Raw genomic sequence first — 17,747 nt, 5'->3', positions numbered from 1 at the left:
TTTGTAGCGCTAGCCTCGGATTGGCTTCCAGTGTCCAGTCTGTTCCGCCCAAGGAGTCAGGAACCACTTTCTGATTGGCTTAGTTTCTCCGCCCATTTATTTCCGGTTCCGAAGAAAGGCCTGAAGCGGCACAGGGTTGAAAGACTCTGCCCCGGAAGTGCTACCCAGGCGGGTGCTTGGAGTGTCCAGGGCGCAGGCGCGAGTCATTATGGCGGCCCGCACTGGCTCGATGACCGGATTGCTGTGTGTCCGCTGGTGGAGTAGCGCGCCGCTTGCGGCCGGACGACGCCCTCTAGCTGCCTGTCGGCGATGGGCCGGCTCCTCGGCAGACACCGTGTACGATGTGGTGGTGTCAGGAGGAGGCCTGGTGGGCGCTGCCATGGCTTGTGCCTTGGGTAGGTGCACCCCGGCGGTGGCTGGCGGGGAACTGGGCTGCGGAGGGACGGACATGCTCACAGCCGGACCTGGTGGTTTGCTCGCTTCCCTCCCAGGGGAGCCCTCGGACCCACAGGAATGAGCACGATGCTTCAGTCCTATGGGATCAAAAGTGGGCGGGCCTTATAAGTCATTCCGCCCCGTGGGAACTGCCCAGAATTTATGAGCCTTGTAGTATTGGATAACAGACCAAACTGGATTCAGAGATCTGCTTGCTTCTTTCTCCCTAGGGCTGGGATTAAAGGCGCCCGGCCCTAAAGCTGCTCACAGGCTCACAGTACAGTTCACATAGTTGTAAGGCCTCCCACTTAAAGCAGCATGCAGTCCAATCTGTTTTTCTAATACATTCGCAGAGTTGTGTAGCCGGGCGGTGGTGGCACACGCCTTTAGTCCCAGCACTCAGGAGGCAGGGGCAGGTGGATCTCTGTGAGTTCCAGGCCAACCTGGTCTACAAGGACAGGCTCCAGGACAGGCTCCGAAGCTACAGAGAAACCCTGTCTCGAAACCTCCCCCCCCCCCAAAAAAAAAGCAACAATGTAAGTTTTAGTACACTTATTCTTAGAAACAAAACAAAAAAAAAATCTTGGAGCTCATTAGAAGTTACTCCATTTTTTCTTATCCTCTCAGCCCTAAAGAGCTAGTCTCCAGCCTCCTGTCTGTAATTTGCCTTTTCTGCAGTTATAAGTTGATTCAGGTCAGCATCAGGTGTATAAAACCCTCTGTCCAAAAAAAAACCACAAACAAACAATATATAAGACATTTTCATTAGGCTTTTGTTTATTTATTCTTTTGAAATGAGGTCCTATTCTGTAGTCCTGGCTGGCCTGGAACTTGAAGTGGCACCCCTCCCCACATCTACCTCCCTAAAGCTGAGGTTCCAAACACACTCCTAATTCATGTAGGCTTTTATTAAATTTTTTAAATTTTATTAAATTTTTATTAATTTTCCCTTTAAGTTTACTCTGTCTTCCTTTATTCCTCTTCAGACATGCAACTAACTTATGTTTCATGCGTGTAGTTCCCTCTCACATCTGAGTTTGGGAACAGTTCCCTGCATAATTCCCTAGTACATTTAAATCCATTCTTTTTTGGTTTTTCGAGACAGGGTTTCTCTGTAGCTTTGGAGCCTGTCCTGGAACTAGCTCTTAATAGACCAGGCTGATCTCGAACCCACAGAGATCCACTTGCCTCTGCCTCCCGAGTGCTGGGATTAAAGGCATATGCCACCACTGTCTGTGTCCCCAGCCTAGAAACTTCACATCCAAGGTTATGAGACTAGTTCGTCTCTTTTGTTTTTGTTGGTGTTTTGTGCTTTGTTTGTTTTTGAAACGTGTTCTCATTCTGTAGCCTAGGCTGACTGGAAAATCATGGTAACCTGAAGCATAAATCTAATTAAATTAATCAGTAAAAACCAAGAGTGAGATCTCAGGGTAAAAAACTTGACCAATCAGAGAAGCAAAGAGAGTGCCACAGTCCCTTCCTACCTCTTCCGTTTCTCCAACCAGAAAGGGTCCTGTTTCCGTTCACCTTATCACTTTCTGACTCCAAGCAAGCTTTACTTGTCAGAACACAATGAAAATATCACACAACAGCAAACATCCCACCTTAGCCTCTAGGTGCTAGGATTACAGGTGTGAGCTACCATAGCTGGTTTGTATTTGTTTCTGATTGAAAACTTAAAGAATAAAAAGTATACTTATTAATGGTGTGCCTTGTAATGTTTGATGCACACATACATAATTTTAAGTCTGCTTAAACATTTCCTTAAGCATTTATTATTTCTTTATGATGAAAACTTTGAAAATTCTGCTCTCTTTAGAAGTGTGCAGCATTGTTATTAGTTGTAGTTGCCCTACTGTGTAATTAAGTCCTTGTAATTAAATTCCTAAAATTAATTAAAATGTTAATTCTTCTTCTTTTTTAGGACATGACATTCATTTTCGTGACAAGAAAATCCTGTTGCTAGAGGCAGGTCCAAAGAAAGTACTGGAGAAACTGTCAGACACTTACAGCAACAGAGTCAGCTCCATCTCCCCTGGCTCTGCAACCCTGCTCAGTAGTGAGTAGATGAGCCTGACTCCTGGTCCTGCCTCCTCTCCTCTCGGCTTTCCCACAGGGCACAGAGCAGGCCCATAGGGCAGTCCCCAGAGCAGGGGAGAGGAAGCTCGCAGTGGTCATAACTGAAGATGAGGGCTGCTGAAGTGGACAGTGTCGAGTCTTGGTCTGGAGAGGACATCTCGAGACACGTGGATCCATCATGTCACCTCATTTATGATGTTAGACCATTATTATTTAGTCCCCTACATTCACTCTATTCCAAGTCAGGCCTCAGGCGGGCTGGGGAGTCTGCATTTTAATGGTCTTTTTTGGGATGTAGATGAATTGTCTGTCTGTGCCATGTGGTACTCCATCAGGCCATCCTACCTGACACCGTTCTATCTAGAATTAAACTCTTCAGTCACTTTAGCTTGATAGCTTGCTTGTGCGTTCTTTCTTCCTTCCTTCCTTCCTTCCTTCCTTCCTTCCTTCCTTCCTTCCTTCCTTTCTTTCTTTCTTTCTTTCTTTCTTTCTTTCTTTCTTCATCCTCCTGAAACCTGCTTTGGAGTCCAGGCTGGCCTTGAACTCAGAAATCTACCTGGCCCTTCCTCTTGAGTGCTGGGACTAGAGGCTGGCTTCTTTTCTTTTTTCAAAGATAGAATCTGGCCTTGAACTTAATCTTGAATGCTGGTCCCTCTGCTTCTACCTCCCAACTGCTGGGATGATATGAGACATAACCACTACATGTATGGAGTTACCTCCTTAGTTCCTATAGATCCTTCTTTTCTTTTCTTTCCCTTTCTTTATAGTTTCTCTGGACAGGGTTTTTCTGTGTAACTGCCCTGGCTGTCCTGACATTATATTATGTGCATGTTCATGTTGTCTTGTCTCTTCAGCTAAAATATCAGCTGCACATGGGAATTTGTTTGATCTACTCTGGATCTAAAATTATAATTGGCCCTTGTTAGATGCTCAGTAAATATTGCTTCAAAGCACAAATGTACTTGGTGCCATGAAGAGATGAAGAAAACAGTCTTTAGAATGTTCATAGCTAATAACAGCTAGTAAGGAAAAAGGCTGATGCTGCTTACTTTTCCTTTTTTATTATCACTGCTTTACTGTGCTCTGGCCTTTTGGCGTCTTCGTGCTGTGTGATCTGGAGCAGAGGGCTGAAGGGCTTGACCCTGACAGCTTGAAGAGCTTTTCCCTTCTGCTTTTGGAAAACACTGAAAACAACCTCCTGCTTAGCAGTTGGAGAGACACAAAGGAGCCCAGGAGCAGAGGTCCATGTGAGTTCACTGTGTTTTTTTTTTTTTAGGTTTTGGTGCATGGGACCACATCTGCAATATGCGGTGCAAAGCCTTCCGGCGGATGCAGGTACCTCCTTTCCCTTAATTTTGTCGGTATGTCTTGATGTCTTGGTCTGTCTTATGTTACCTTGTTAGAGTCTGCTTTCTCTGGACGTTTTATGAATCAATTTGTTTTTGTTTTTTGGGGTTTTTTGTTTGTTTTTTTTGAGATAGGGTTTCTCTGTAGCTATGGAGCCAGTCCTGGAACTTGCTCTGTAGACCAGGCTGACCTCAAATTCACAGAGATCTACCTGCCTCTGCCTCCTGAGGGCTGAGATTCAAGGCGTGCACCACCACTGCCTGGCATGAATTAAAATTTAAATTCAGTGTGAGAAGGCATTCTTGCGAATCGACTTACTGTTATTGTTGTTGTTTATTTTCTTCGAGACAGTATTTCTCTGTAGCTTTGGAGCCTATCCTAGAACTCTCTCTATAGACCAAGCTGGCCTCAAACTCAGAGAGATCCGCCACCTGCCTCTGCCTCCTGAGTACTGGGATTAAAGGCATGCGCCATCACTGCCCGGCTAATAATCTACTTTCTTTTTAATTAATTAGCTTGGTCTTTTTGTGGTAATGGCTCAGGTAGCTCAGACTTGCCTTGAACTTGTTTTGTAGCTGGGTCTTGCCTGATCAGTCCTCACCTGTGACAAACAGGTGTGCCCACCATTCCTGATTCTGAGGCTTCTCACCTTGTATCCTGCCAAAGAGGCCGACAGCCAACAGACTGGGATGTGCTACCTCATTCTGGAAAGCCACATCTGGCTTGGGGTTGGAATTGTGTTTCATTTCTTTAGAGTTAATGCACTTTTCTTTGTGTTTGCAGGTGTGGGACTCCTGCTCAGAGGCCTTGATCATGTTCGATAGGGATAACTTAGATGACATGGGCTACATAGTGGAGAATGACGTCATCATGTGTGCTCTCACCAAGCAGCTGGAGGCTGTGGCAGGTGAGCTGCCATCTCCATCCCTCTCTGGGAAATGATTGCCTCTGTACTTGTCAGAAGAAAAGACCCGCCGGGCGGTGGTGGCGCACGCCTTTAATCCCAGCACTTGGGAGGCAGAGGCAGGCGGATCTTTGTGAGTTCGAGACCAGCCTGGTCTACAAGAGCTCGTTCCAGGACAGGCTCCAAAACCACAGAGAAACCCTGTCTCGAAAAACCAAAAAAAAAAAAAAAAGAAAAAAAGGGCCCTTTTACAGATACTGAATAGCCCGATGGCACACCTTTAATGCCAGCACTCGGGAGACAGAGGCAGGCAGGTCTGGCATTTGAAGCCAGCCAGGACTGAATAGTGAATTCCAGGCCAATCAGGGATACATAGTGAGGTCTTTTCAAGAAAAAAAAAGGGGGGGGGGAATTCTTTTAGGATTTACCTTTCTTTTTACCAGCTTTATTTGAATAAACTTGAATATCATAAAATTCTCCCATTTTACCTGTGTAACTCGGTGACTTTCAGTGTATCTATAGAGTTGTGCATCTATTGCCTCAGGATCCTTTAGAACGTCTCCATCACTCAGAAGGAAACCTCACACCTTATTGTCATTCCTCATTCTTACTGAACCTTTGCTTTTATCTTTCTAGAGCTGTCTGTTCTCAGCAGCTCAGAAGTGAGCCACACTGGATTAGGGGTTAGAGTCAGTCACGTTGCAGCGTGAACTAGTAATACTCTTCTTTTTATCGCTAATAATGTTTTATTGTATGGATATATCAGATTATATTTATTTATTCATCAGTTAATAGAATTTGTGTTTTTCCACTTTGGGCAGTTGGTGAATAATGTCGTGACTGGTTTGTGTGATGGCTGGTTTGTTGTTTTATGTGTTCTCCAGGACGCAGGATTGAATGCAGGGTCTTAAAAGCTAGGCAATCTCTCTACTCTCAGCTATTTTCCCAGCTCTCTGTTTTGGACATGGTCTCAGCAGGTTGCTCAGGCTGGCTTTAAACTCACTCTGTAGTCTAGGCAGGTTCTAAGTTGTAACTGCTTGTCTCGGCCTCACAAGTAGCTTGCAGAAGCAGGCCCAGCAACATGTGTTTTCCTCACTTGGAAGTGGAGTTGCATAGTCACATCATAATTCTGTATTTAACATTCTCAGGCATCTCCAGACATTTCTAGAAGATGCATCATTCACCTTCCCCTGGTTTAAGTGGCTCACTTTCTCCACATCCTTCTCAGTGCTGGCTTTTAACTTACAGCGTCCTAGTGTGGCCCTTATACTTTTAACTTACAGCGCTCTAGTGTGGCCCTTATACTTTTAACTTACAGTGGTCCTAGTGTGACCTTATACTTTTAACTTACAGCGCTCTAGTGTGGCCCTTATACTTTTAACTTACAGTGTCCTAGTGTGACCCTTATACTTTTAACTTACAGCGCCCTAGTGTGGCCCTTATACTTTTAACTTACAGTGGTCCTAGTGTGACCCTTATACTTTTGCACATTGAATCTGTTTACTTAGTGAGTAATAACGTTAATAACGTCCTGTGATTATTTGTATGTTTGCTTTAGAGAAATACCTGTTGAAAATCTTTTGCACATTTAAAAATGGGTCATTTTTTTGTTTTTTAGTTAGAAGAGTTCTATGCATGTTCTGGATATAAACTACTTAGGAAATATATGAATTCCTCTATGTATAATATCTTGGGATTCAAGTGAGAGAAAAACTGGAAGCAATTTATATGAGTTTTGCCTTTTTTCTTTGAGTCTTGTAAGACAGGATCTCATGTAGCTTAGACTGACTTTAAACTCGCTATATAGTTCCAGCTAGCCTTTAACTCCTGGTCTTCCTGCCACTACTTCCCAAATACGAGAATTAGAGGCATGTGCCGCCATGCCCAGCTTGTTAATTTTTTTTATATGGGATATTGTTCATTCATTTATGTAATGGGCCACCATCTAGCTTTTAAAAATAATTTAGGGTTGGGCAGCAGTGGTAGTGTACACCTTTAATTCCAGCATTTAAGAAGCAGAGGCAGGTGTATGTCTGAGTTCGAGGCCAGCCTGGTCTACAGAGTGAGTTTCCAGGACAGCCAGGGTTACACAAAGAAACCCTGTCTTGAGAAACAACAAAACAAAATTTTGGACTGCTGGTATATTCAATGGTAGATCAGTTGTCTAGTGTGTAAGGCCTTAGGCTCCATCACCAGAATCATTGTGTGTGTGTATCTGTCTGTCTCTCTGTCTGTCTGTCTGTGTCTGTATCTTGGGACTGAACCTAGGATTTACATCATGCTAGGCACGTGCTTTTCCACTGATCTACCTACATCACTGTCATCTGTTACCATTGTCCCCTGAGATTGTGCACCAGAGTTTATTTCTTCATCTAACTATAATTTAGCACCCAAGAAGAAAATCTTTTCAGGTATAACACATATTTCAGCCTGTGGTGTGTGTGTGTTGTGTCATCATGCCTTCCCCTCCCCTCCGTTCAGACACAGTAAAATTAGGAGGAGAGCCTATGCTAGAATTTTCTCTCTCTCTTTTTCTCATTTGTGTTGGGGATGGGGATGTTGAGTCAGGATTTCACTGTGTAGCTCTGGCTAGCCTAGAACTCCCTCTGTAGACCAGGTTAGCCTCAAACTCAAAAAGATGTGCCTGCATTTGCTAGAATTAAAGGCATGCTCCACTGTGCCCAGCTAGTACTTGCTCTTGTTATCTTTCTGACATTGAATGGTTCTCTGGCTTCTGCTCTTTACCAGCAGTTCCAGGGCCAGAGTGTTAATGATTTGACTTACTTTTAGTTCTTGCTTTTCTTGCTTGCCAGTAAATGATAGGACAGGGCTATCCAGGGGCCTTGCTTTTAGGCACTTACAGTTTGTGCTCAGTCCTTACCCACCTTTCTGATGTTTTGCTTCTTTCTCTTTTGCCTTCCGCAGACCGTGTGAGGGTTCTCTACAGGAGCAAAGCTGTTGACTATGCCTGGCCTGCCCCGTTTTCCATGACAGACTCCAGCCCTTGGGTCCATATTACCCTAGGTGATGGCAGCACCCTCCAGACCAAACTGTTGGTAGTTGAAGATTCTTGCTTTGTCAGGGGTCTTGCATGTCCATACCTTACATTCTAGAGTCTGTATTGCCAGATGGACACCATGGGGTGATTTTAAGTTATTCTTTATAGAACGACTACCCCCTATTCAAGGCATTCTGAGCTAGATGGTTGCTTTATGTGAAGCAACCTCATGGGCCACCTTAGGATAGGATAACCAGGCCTCCCAGGAGTGTTGGAAACTTGGGCCATGTTCTTTTTTCTGTCTCTGAAGTCCCAGTGCCATTTATCTCCTTGAGGCTCTCATTTTCTTGTTTCTCTTTCTGCTCACCAACTTTCTCTTTTTTCAACTGCAGTGGCCACTCTGTGCCTGTCTTTTCTAGTTCACATATCAAAAAACTGGTTGAATATGGCCGTTGCTGGCACCTCTTGGTTCAGATAGCCACATTTGGTCCCAGGCTGAGGTCCCATTTTGTAGGGCTGTCCTTGTAGGGTTGTGAGTGAGACAAGCCTTATGGTTTCCCATTCCACCTGGACTAGACAGGAGGGCAAAGACACTGGAGCAGTTTGATTTTGAAGTGGTTGTAAGACTTAGTAGGCCCTTGTGTCCACGCAGATTGGTGCTGATGGGCACAACTCAGGAGTAAGACGAGCTGCTGGGATCCAGAATGTTAGCTGGACCTATGACCAGTCTGCTGTGGTGGCCACTCTGCATTTATCAGAGGTGAGCTCTGGAGCTGCCATCTGGGGGCCTTTCCTTAGCACTCAGTACCCCTTATAAGAACTTTCTTTCCATTCTAGGCCACAGAAAACAACGTAGCCTGGCAAAGATTTCTCCCTTCAGGGCCTATTGCTCTGCTCCCGGTAAGAGATCTTCCGGCCAGTTAGCTCAAAGGTAGCCAGCCTCAGTCTTTGGAACTTCACTTTCCTTCAGCCTGGTTTAAAGGAACTATGTCCCATGCGTGCATGGCTTCCTTTTCTTGGTTTCCTTTATGATTGAAAACACGCAAGTTCAGAAGAGGCAGGTTTTTGTTGTTGTTTTGAGGACTATACCCCAGGTAGGCTTGACACTCCTCCTGCTGTATGCTGTTCTCACAGGCATGCGCCACCACACCAGGCTGATGCTCTTCTTTTGATACAGCTCTCAGATACCTTGAGTTCCTTGGTTTGGTCCACATCCCATGATCATGCCGCAGAGCTGGTCAGCATGGATGAGGAAGAGTTTGTGGATGCCATCAACTCTGCCTTTGTGAGTATCACCTGTCCAGCTACTGGAGGGACGGGGAAAAGGAGTCATCGTGCAGGTTCCCCTTAGCCAGTACAGTCCTTGGTTTAGATTTTGTGAGGGCATACAGGAAATGCAAAACAACGGAAACTGTGGCTGCTGTGCTGGTGAAGGCCTGCCAGGGTTAGTGGCTCATGCACTGTATATTCCTGTGCTGCACAGCACCTTTTGGGTAGAGCCTTCTATGTATCGGCTCCAGGACGCACAGTCAAGTGAGAGAGAATGACAAGTGCAGTAACAGATGTCTGCATGCAGAGCATAGCATGCGGACAGAGAGGAGGGTTTAAAGGTGTTCCCGGGAGATAGAGGTGGGAGGGCATCCTACGCTTTACCTAAGCTTAGAGACATAAGGTGAGCTTCACTGTAGCTAATTTGTGGCTATTGCTGGGGACTAGTGAAAGGTAAAGTTCAGTTCTAGTCAGGGGCCAACCCAGAGATAAAACCCGTGGGGAATACCAGGAAATGGAGTTTTGCATGTGCTTTAAGGGGCTTGTCACTCAGGAACAAGACCCGTTTAGGCATGTTAAGCAGCATTACCTTTAGCGTTGGTTGTATAGAGGGGTTGAGGCCTTAGCTGTTTACTAGTCACTAACCAATTTCACCATTTGGGGGCTGATGGCGTGCAGTGGAGTGATGCTAACCACACAGACTTCGTCGATTCGGCCAGCACCATGTTGCACTATGTCGTCAGCCTCCTGAAGCCCACTAGGGTCTCAGCTCGTCAGTTGCCCCCAAGTATAGCCAAGGTGGATGCTAAAAGCAGAGCCCTATTTCCTCTGGGACTGGGACATGCTGCTGAGTACGTCCGGCCTCGGGTGGCACTCATCGGGTAAGACCATAATGGAGCAGGCCACTCCTTTCTCTGTTGCTGGAGGCCACATCTGAATGCTGCTTTATTCTTAGTGATGCAGCCCACAGAGTCCATCCACTTGCAGGACAAGGTGTCAACATGGGCTTCGGGGATATTTCCAGCTTGCTTCGTCATCTCAGTACAGCGGCCTTCAATGGGAAGGACTTAGGTAAGGATTCGGGTACCCTGACATCATGTAAAGGTCAGGGTTGCCAAATTGCCCTAGGCAGCAAGATGTGGTAGTGTCTACTGGGAGGAGGAAGAGATCTTTTACTGCTGAGTAGGGTTTGACCTTTGTTCCTGCTTTTTAACTCCAGGTTCCATGAGCCACCTCACAGGCTATGAAACAGACAGGCAGCGTCACAATACTGCTCTTCTGGCTGCCACTGACCTGTTGAAAAGGCTCTATTCAACCAGTGCCACTCCACTGGTGCTGCTCAGGACATGGGGCTTGCAGGCAACTAACGCAGTGTCTCCTCTCAAAGTAAGTGACCCCTGCCGCTCTCCAAGATTTTTCTTTACTGAGAAAGGATTGCAGACATTCTAAATTTATTTGAATTAATTTTCTTGCCTATAACATTTTTTATTGTAGTTATTTTTGAGATAGAAACTTTGTATGTAGTCCTGGCTAGCCTGAAACTGGCTAGGTATACCAGACTATCTATCTATCTATCTATCTATCTATCTATCTATCTATCTATCTATCTATCTATCTATCTATCTATCTATCTATCATAGTGACCCATCTGCTTCTGCCTGCTGTGTGCTGGGATTAAAGGCATGTGCTGCCATGCCCAGCCACCATACCTGGTCTACCTTCCTAGCTGGTTATGAATAAAAGGACCTGCTGGGTTTGTGGTGCCACATCTAAGCAGTAACTTGAACTACGTAGGAAGGACTTAAGAATACAGGCTGATGGCTGGAGAAATGAATCAGCAGCGAAAAACACTTGCTATTCTTCCAGAGGAACCTTGGTTCAATCCCCAGCACTCACATGGTGGCTCACGACCATCCATAACACCAGTCCTAGGGGAGCCCTGCCAACCCTGTTCTTAGAGCTGAAAAAAAGCAGGGACTCCTAGAAGGAGTGTCTGTATGGAACCTCTGCCATGTTTCTCCCTTCGTCTCCTTGGTTATTTCATAATGAAGTCACCTGTCCTCACCTTTCCTCTTTCTCCAGGAACAGATAATGGCCTTTGCCAGCAAGTGAGTGCTCCTCTCCTGGAGATGATGTTGATGACAGAGACCACCTAGCCCTGTGACCATCAGAGTGCGTTTCCAAGATGGCTTCATAAATTTACACTAGAACTTGTGTCTGTTTTCCTCTTCTGCTTAATGGGCCTGTTTAGCCAAAAAAAAAAAAGAGAGTGATATTTAAGGAAAAAACCCAAAGGAAAACTATTTGATTGAAAGGAGCTTTTTATTACTAAACAAACAAATTACTGAGCTGGTATATTCCTCATTTCACTTAGTAAGAATACTTTCTAAACAGAATATTTTAATACAGGTCATAAATTTATACAATTATCTTGACAAAGAATCAGAAATACTTGATACATTTTTGTTAGATTGTTTTAAAATTAACACTGGCATGCCAATTAAATACACATTGCTTTGACAAAGTACACTGGACTTTAAGAGGGAAGTGAAGATAAGAAACAGCCAGGTCTTATTAATGCTTTAGACTTTCTTATACATTTCAGTTTTGTTTACGCTCCTCTCTGTGATGTCATTTTCTGTTGATTCTGTTATTAAAAACAATAAATAACCTTACTGCACACACAGCTGCAGAGGCCTCAGGGACAGCCTGTCCATGTGTGCTGGCAGGCGGCTAATGGAGTGGTTTCTGACTTGGGGTTTTGATGTACTGACTGCACAGCACCAGAGAGGCCTCCAGAAGAGAACTTACCTGTGCTAGATAAGAACACTGGACAGAATGTCTTGCTCAGAAGTCTGCTTTGAAAAGATGAAATAAGAAAGTCTCCTTCCAATCAAGCTGAACTGTTGGAATAACTTTCGGAGGGATAAGATAGCTACTGCAACAGGACAGCTTTTTAAACAATGTAGAAAACTTAGTACAAAGTAATATGATGTCAGTAAATCCAGAAAATGTCCCCAGAATAAAAGATGGCAGCTGCTGGGAAAAACTGATGGCCAGAGGTCATCTTTTCCAAAAAGGTAGCCCAGATAAGAATACAGACTAATATACAGAAAAATAAAAAAGTTAAAGAGATGAGAACTTTAAGGCACACTTTGTAAGGACATCTGTGACTCAGATGTTCTTCTTATAATAGTGATAATACACACAGCATCCACCACACACCAGACCACATCGCAGGTATTTAAATTATATTTACACTTTCACAGAGATGGAACTTGTCAGCAACATCAGAACACACAGGACCCACTTAGTAAAAAAGGCCCATGCTGCCTGGCAGTGGTGGCACATGCCTTTAATTCCAGTACTTAGAGAGGCAGAGGCAGGCTGATCTCTGAGTTCAAGGCCAGCCTGGTCTTCAGGGAAGTTCCAGGACAGCCAGGGCTAACAGAGAAACTCTTGTTTGAAACAAAAAAATGCCCTTGTCTTTCATTTTTCCTAAGAAAATATAAGAATCCAAATTGTATTTAAAAGAACAAAGAGGTAAATCTGCAGGCTCTCTGGTCAAGATGGATGTATGCAGATAAATTTCTGAGGTGAGAGTCCTTCTATTTAAGAGTTTTGGCAGTTTCCAAGGTAGCAGAAGGTGTCTACAGGACAATACACAGCTAGGGTGCCTATTCTGAGGCTTCATGCGCCACCTGTGGCAGAAAGACCAGGAACTCACTTGTCAGTTGGAGCTGTTCACTTTGTTTATTTAGTGCTGGGCTTGAATCTAGGACCGGACATGCTGAATATGCTTTGCCATTGAAATCTTTTTAAATCTGCCTGCATGTATGCCTGCATTCCAGAAGAGGGCACCAGATCTCATTATAGATGGCTGTGAGCCACCATGTGGTTGCTGGGAATTGAACTCAGGACCTCTGGAAGAACAGCCAGTGTTCTTAACCTCTGAGCCACCTCCAGCCCCACTGAAATCTTCTAACCCCTATCCCTTCTAAAACTTCTTGAATGCCTTATTGAGTTGCCCAGCGGCCTCAAACTGGCCACATAGAAAGCCTATGACTTGTAATCCTCCTGCCTCAGCTCCAATTACAGGCCTGTGCCGTAAAGCCTGCTGTAGAGTTTACTCTTGGGGAAGCAGATTGGCTTTTCTCAACTGTGGGAGCATTTAGTGGACTATGCCTTGTCTAATACTTTCAAAGTATGCCGCGTCTTTTTAAAAGTCATAAAAATGTAGTTATCTTCAAAGAGTCTGAAAGGCTTTGGACTAGGAGAAAGCAGAGGCTGACTGAAGGGAAGGAGGTAGCTCTCCGCTAATGAAGCTGTAAACAGTGACATCCGAGATGGAGAAGCCTGCGAGAGACGCTGAGGATGCATTCCATAGGAAACTGGATTTTACCTTCAGGCTATTTCCAGTGTGGGAAATCTATTTCATTATGTATGAACATTATGGGGTTTGTTGTTGTTTATTTGTTCTTTTGAGACAGGGTTTCTCTGTGTAGTCCTGGCTGTCCCAGAACTTGCTCTGGAGACCAGGCTGGCCTCAAACTCAGAGATTTGCCTGCCTCTGCCTCCCAAGTGTTGAGATTAATGGCGTGCACCACCACTGCCTGGTGCGCGTTGTTTTGAAGAAGGCAATAAGTGAAAGTGAACTTAGTAATGGAAGTTTGAGCCAGGCTCAGCATGCCTTCCTATAGTCTCGCTACTTGGGAGTCCAAGGTGAAAGGATCACTTGTGTCCTTAGAAGCTCATGGGCTGACTTAAGCAGCAATGAAATCTAGTCTCAAGACACATACTCTTAGTATCAAAGTCTGAAGAAATTCCACATTTAATTAAAACAAACCCCTAAAATTGGGAAGAATATACAAATTTGCCTACTATTTATACACAGCAGATGGTAATACTTATTGACTCAATGTAATGGCTTCAAAAAGACGGTTCCCTGGGGACTGCCATGGAGCCACGCATAGTCACATCCTTTATGAAGAGTGGAAGGAAGAGGGGGTGACTGAAAATGTCAAGTTAGGGGAGCTGAAAACTGGAAAGCGAAGAGGAAGGAGAAATGCTATGACAGAGCTGCTGAGCAGCAGGCAATGTTTCAAGTCCAGAACCGAGTAGGAGGCAAACCAATGATAGTCACACAAGAAACGACATGACTTTTTTTCCTTCAAGACAGAGTTTCTCTCTGTAGCCCTGGCTGTCTTGGAACTTGCTCTATAGACCAGGCTGGCCTTGAACTCAGAGATTCACCTGCTTTTGCCTCCCAAGTGCTAGAATTAAAGGTGTGCGCCACCACTGCCTGGCAGAAAACCTTAATATAATGACTTTATAATGTAGTAGAGCACCCATGCCTAGCACGCATGATGATCTGTGTTCAACCTCAAAACAGTGGCCCGAGAGAAAAAACATGGTTCTCTAGAAATGGTAGCCCTTGTTCTGACATGGGCCGAAAGAATCAATCAAATCAAATGTTGGGTATCAGTGGTAAGGGGATATGAAATCCTGAGGGAGACAAATTCAGAAAACAGTGGCTAAAATCAGCAAGGGCCCAGGCAAGAAAACACTACTATAATGCATAGTGGTAGCACATTGTGCCTAACATGCAAAAAGTCCTGGGTTCAATCTCCAGCACTTTCCACACCCCAACCCCCAAAGGGACAAACTGAAAGCGTTGGTTATCTTTAGATTCAACAGCACACACACTAACTTCTAACCACAGACCAAAACTAGGGTGCAGTTGTATTTCACAGAAATAGAAAGATGCTAAGTTTAGGACCATGAGAATAAGGTCATGGTCTGCGACTGCCCCCTCAGTGGGACGGCCCTCCTCACAGCTCTAGTCGGCACAGGTGAGAGGTGCACGTTCATCTTGTGAGATTTAACATGACATGAGCATGACGGCTCACACCTGTAACCCAAGACTCGAGGCTGAGGCAGGAGAATTGACAATTCAAGGCAACCTGGGTTACACAGTACCAGGCTACCCAGAGCAACGTAACATGACCTCTGTCTAAAAATAAAATACCCAGGGCCACTCTAAGCTCTAAATTGTGTCATAGGATCACACAAATTCTAATATAGTGTCTTTTTTCCCTTTGAGTTACAGATGGAAATGCAAAGCCAGATAGTTCTCACCTTGGGTTTTAGGGTAGGGAATGTGTAAGGGTGGGAAGAAGAAAAAGTATCAGTATTGATAGGTTATGGGACTTCAGTAGGTCAGCTTAATTTAGCTTATAAGCAAAAGACTGAAACACTCAAAGGAATGAGGCACTCCAAGATTTTTCTTTGGTTCCCAGGGACTTGTCTCTGAACTCTCAATCTAACATGGAGTTCCAAGCCTATTCTTTTTTCTTCACAGGACTCTGACATACAAAAAAATCTCAAAAGATTTATACTCTTGTGCCAGCTGTGCACCTGCCAAGTGGTTAGGGAGCTGTTCACAGTAGATGTGCAAAATTAAGTAAGCCCAAATCACGAGGCTCAAGGGCAAGACTCATCTGTAAAACCCCTTCCCTCCCAATAAAGCCAGTTAATGGGTTTCAGTCCAGGCTTTCCCCAAATTGTTCAGAAAATGCCTGAGTCCTCTCCTTCTTGTAAAACAAAGTTTTTGAGAAATGCAGGCTTCAGAGGACACGGTAGCCTCAGCTGGAGATGCCAAGAGACTGCAGCAGGTGAAAGGTGGCCCCCAGGGCCCAGCCCGTCTCTATGTTGTTCACTTTCTTTGTGAGCTGTTAAGGAAGAAGAAAAAGTCTTCACATTTTCATCCAGTTTTTAACATTAGCAAGGATGGCCTTTGAACAGCTAACCCCTATGAAGAGCACTCCTGTGGCCCAGCCCTAATTGCTCATGCCTGACAACTTCAGGCCCAGGAAGCCGTACTATCCAGAAATTTTTACAGAGGTTGTGTCAGAAAAGGCTCTGGATGCTCCCTAATCTGACAAGGCAGTCAGAATGTAATGTTCATGGATGTGGTAGGAAGGGAACTGGCAAGAGCTGGGACTGTATTTAGGACAGAAAAGCACATTCTCGGCTTTTGGAGTCTATGTAAGCAACTGTGCCTTAAGCATTAATAAAAACCAGCTGAGGCATTCGACACCAGACTGTCTTGATAGCTCAATGCCTTTATTGCTTTGGACAAAACTTTAGATCTGGTCCCTCAATTACAGAAAGGGGCAATTTTCTGTACAAAAGTTTATCAAATTGTTTTCGTAAACTCCTTCCTCATTAATTTCAGCACATGCAGACTTGCTTCATCAGTAATAAACTATTTGTTGTACAATAGATCCTTTTTTAAAAAAGATTTTTCAGGGGCTGGAGAAGTGGCTCAGTGGTTAAGGAGGGTACTGGCTGCTCTTCCAGAGGACCCAGGTTCAATTCCCAGCACCCACGTGACAACTTGAATTGTCTGGAACTCCAGTTCCAGGGAATCTGACACCCTCTTCTGTATCCATGGGCACCAGATATGAGAGGTGGGTGCACAGACCACACAGGCAAGACACTCATACACATAAAATAATAAATAACAATATAATTATAAAAAAGATTGTTCAGTTTTATTATTTTTTAAAATTATGTGTAGATGTGTCTGCCTGTGGGTATGTGCCCATGAGTACAGGTACCTGCAGGCCAGGGGTATTGGATCTCTTGGAGCTGGAGTTACAGGCAGTTGTGAGCCACCTTACTAGATACTAGGAAGTAGTTCTCTGGAAGACTAGTTTGAATGTAACTGGCCTTGGTAAGCTCATAGGGAGTGGCACTATTAGGAGGTGTGGCTTTGTTGGAGGAAGTGTGTCATTGTGGAGGTGGACTCTGAGGTCTCATCCATGCTCACTTCACGTTGCCTGTGGTCAAGATATGAGAACTCTCAGCTCCTCCTGTAGCACCAGGTCTGCCTCCATGCTGTTCTGCCTCCCTCCATGATAATGGACTAAACCTCTGAGCTGTAAGCAAGCCAACCAATTAAATGGTTTTGGTTATGAGTTGCAGCGGTCATGTCTCCTCACAGCAACAGAAACCCTTATTAAGGCAAGCAGCAATGTTTGTAACTTCTGAGACAAACAGCAAACTAACATCTCTCCAACCCCCTAAAACATAAACTTTAAGGGCTGGAGAATGGCTCAGTGGTGAAGAGCACTGGCTGCTCTTCCAGAGGTCCTGAGTTCAATTCCCAGCACCCACATGGCGGCTCACAACCGTCTATAATGAGATATGCTGCCCTCTTCTGGCATGCAAGCACACATGCAGACAGAATACTATATATATAAAATAAATCTTTAAAAAAAATTAAAAAAAAAAATTGTAGCTGGGCAGTGGTGGCACATATCTTTAATCCCAGCATTCGGGAAGGAGAGGCAGGTTAATTTTTGTGTGTTCAAGGCCAGCCTGGTCTACAAAGCTAGGTCTAGATCAGCTAGGGCTACACATAGAAACCCTCTGCCCAAAAAAACTAACTAAATACATAAATAAAAAGAATAAGCCGGGCGATGGTGGCGCACGCCTTTAATCCCAGCACTCGGGAGGCAGAGGCAGGCGGATCTCTGTGAGTTTGAGACCAGCCTGGTCTACAGAGCTAGTTCCAGGACAGGCTCCAAAGCCACAGAGAAACCCTGTCTCGAAAAAACCAAAAAAAAAAGAATAAAACTGTAGCCAGGCTGGGCGATGGTGGCGCACGCCTTTAATTCCAGTACTCGGGAGGCAGAGGCGGGCAGATCT

General features: G+C 44.7%; 2 protein-coding genes across 6 annotated transcripts in view; one reads left to right on the top strand and one right to left on the bottom strand.

Annotated features, from left to right (window-relative positions):
* The first annotated feature begins 154 nt into the window (after positions 1-154).
* On the top strand, positions 155-11,712 carry Coq6 (coenzyme Q6, monooxygenase). 2 transcript variants are annotated; one of them, XM_075947882.1, is made up of 12 exons: positions 155-395; positions 2,360-2,494; positions 3,791-3,849; positions 4,645-4,768; positions 7,691-7,821; positions 8,416-8,523; positions 8,601-8,663; positions 8,941-9,048; positions 9,711-9,913; positions 9,988-10,103; positions 10,252-10,418; positions 11,115-11,712. In XM_075947882.1, exons 1-12 carry the CDS (start codon positions 209-211, stop codon positions 11,142-11,144), a joined length of 1,431 nt encoding a protein of 476 aa, XP_075803997.1. In that variant the 5' UTR covers positions 155-208; the 3' UTR covers positions 11,145-11,712. The 2 variants fall into 2 exon arrangements, with proteins under 2 accessions (XP_075803997.1, XP_075803998.1); XM_075947883.1 differs by lacking the exons at positions 155-395; positions 2,360-2,494 and adding an exon at positions 2,657-2,711.
* Positions 11,339-17,747, bottom strand: part of Entpd5 (ectonucleoside triphosphate diphosphohydrolase 5 (inactive)) — a 38,875-nt gene continuing 32,466 nt past the window's right edge. For 2 of the 4 annotated variants that reach the window (XR_012907694.1, XR_012907693.1), the window contains 2 exons: positions 13,601-15,763; positions 11,339-12,443 (listed from right to left, as the gene is read on the bottom strand). Coding sequence is in view for 2 of the 4 variants with exons in the window: in XM_075947877.1 (XP_075803992.1) it covers positions 15,677-15,763 (87 nt within the window). In the remaining 2 variants the exon portion in view is untranslated. Of the gene's footprint in view, positions 15,764-17,747 lie in introns of all 4 variants that reach the window. The other 2 variants (XM_075947877.1, XM_075947876.1) reach the window with 1 other exon arrangement.

The sequence above is a fragment of the Microtus pennsylvanicus genome, chromosome 14 (genome assembly GCF_037038515.1).
Source record: "Microtus pennsylvanicus isolate mMicPen1 chromosome 14, mMicPen1.hap1, whole genome shotgun sequence".
NCBI classification, from domain to species: Eukaryota; Metazoa; Chordata; class Mammalia; order Rodentia; family Cricetidae; genus Microtus; species Microtus pennsylvanicus.
This window is presented reverse-complemented; position numbering and strand designations above follow the sequence as displayed.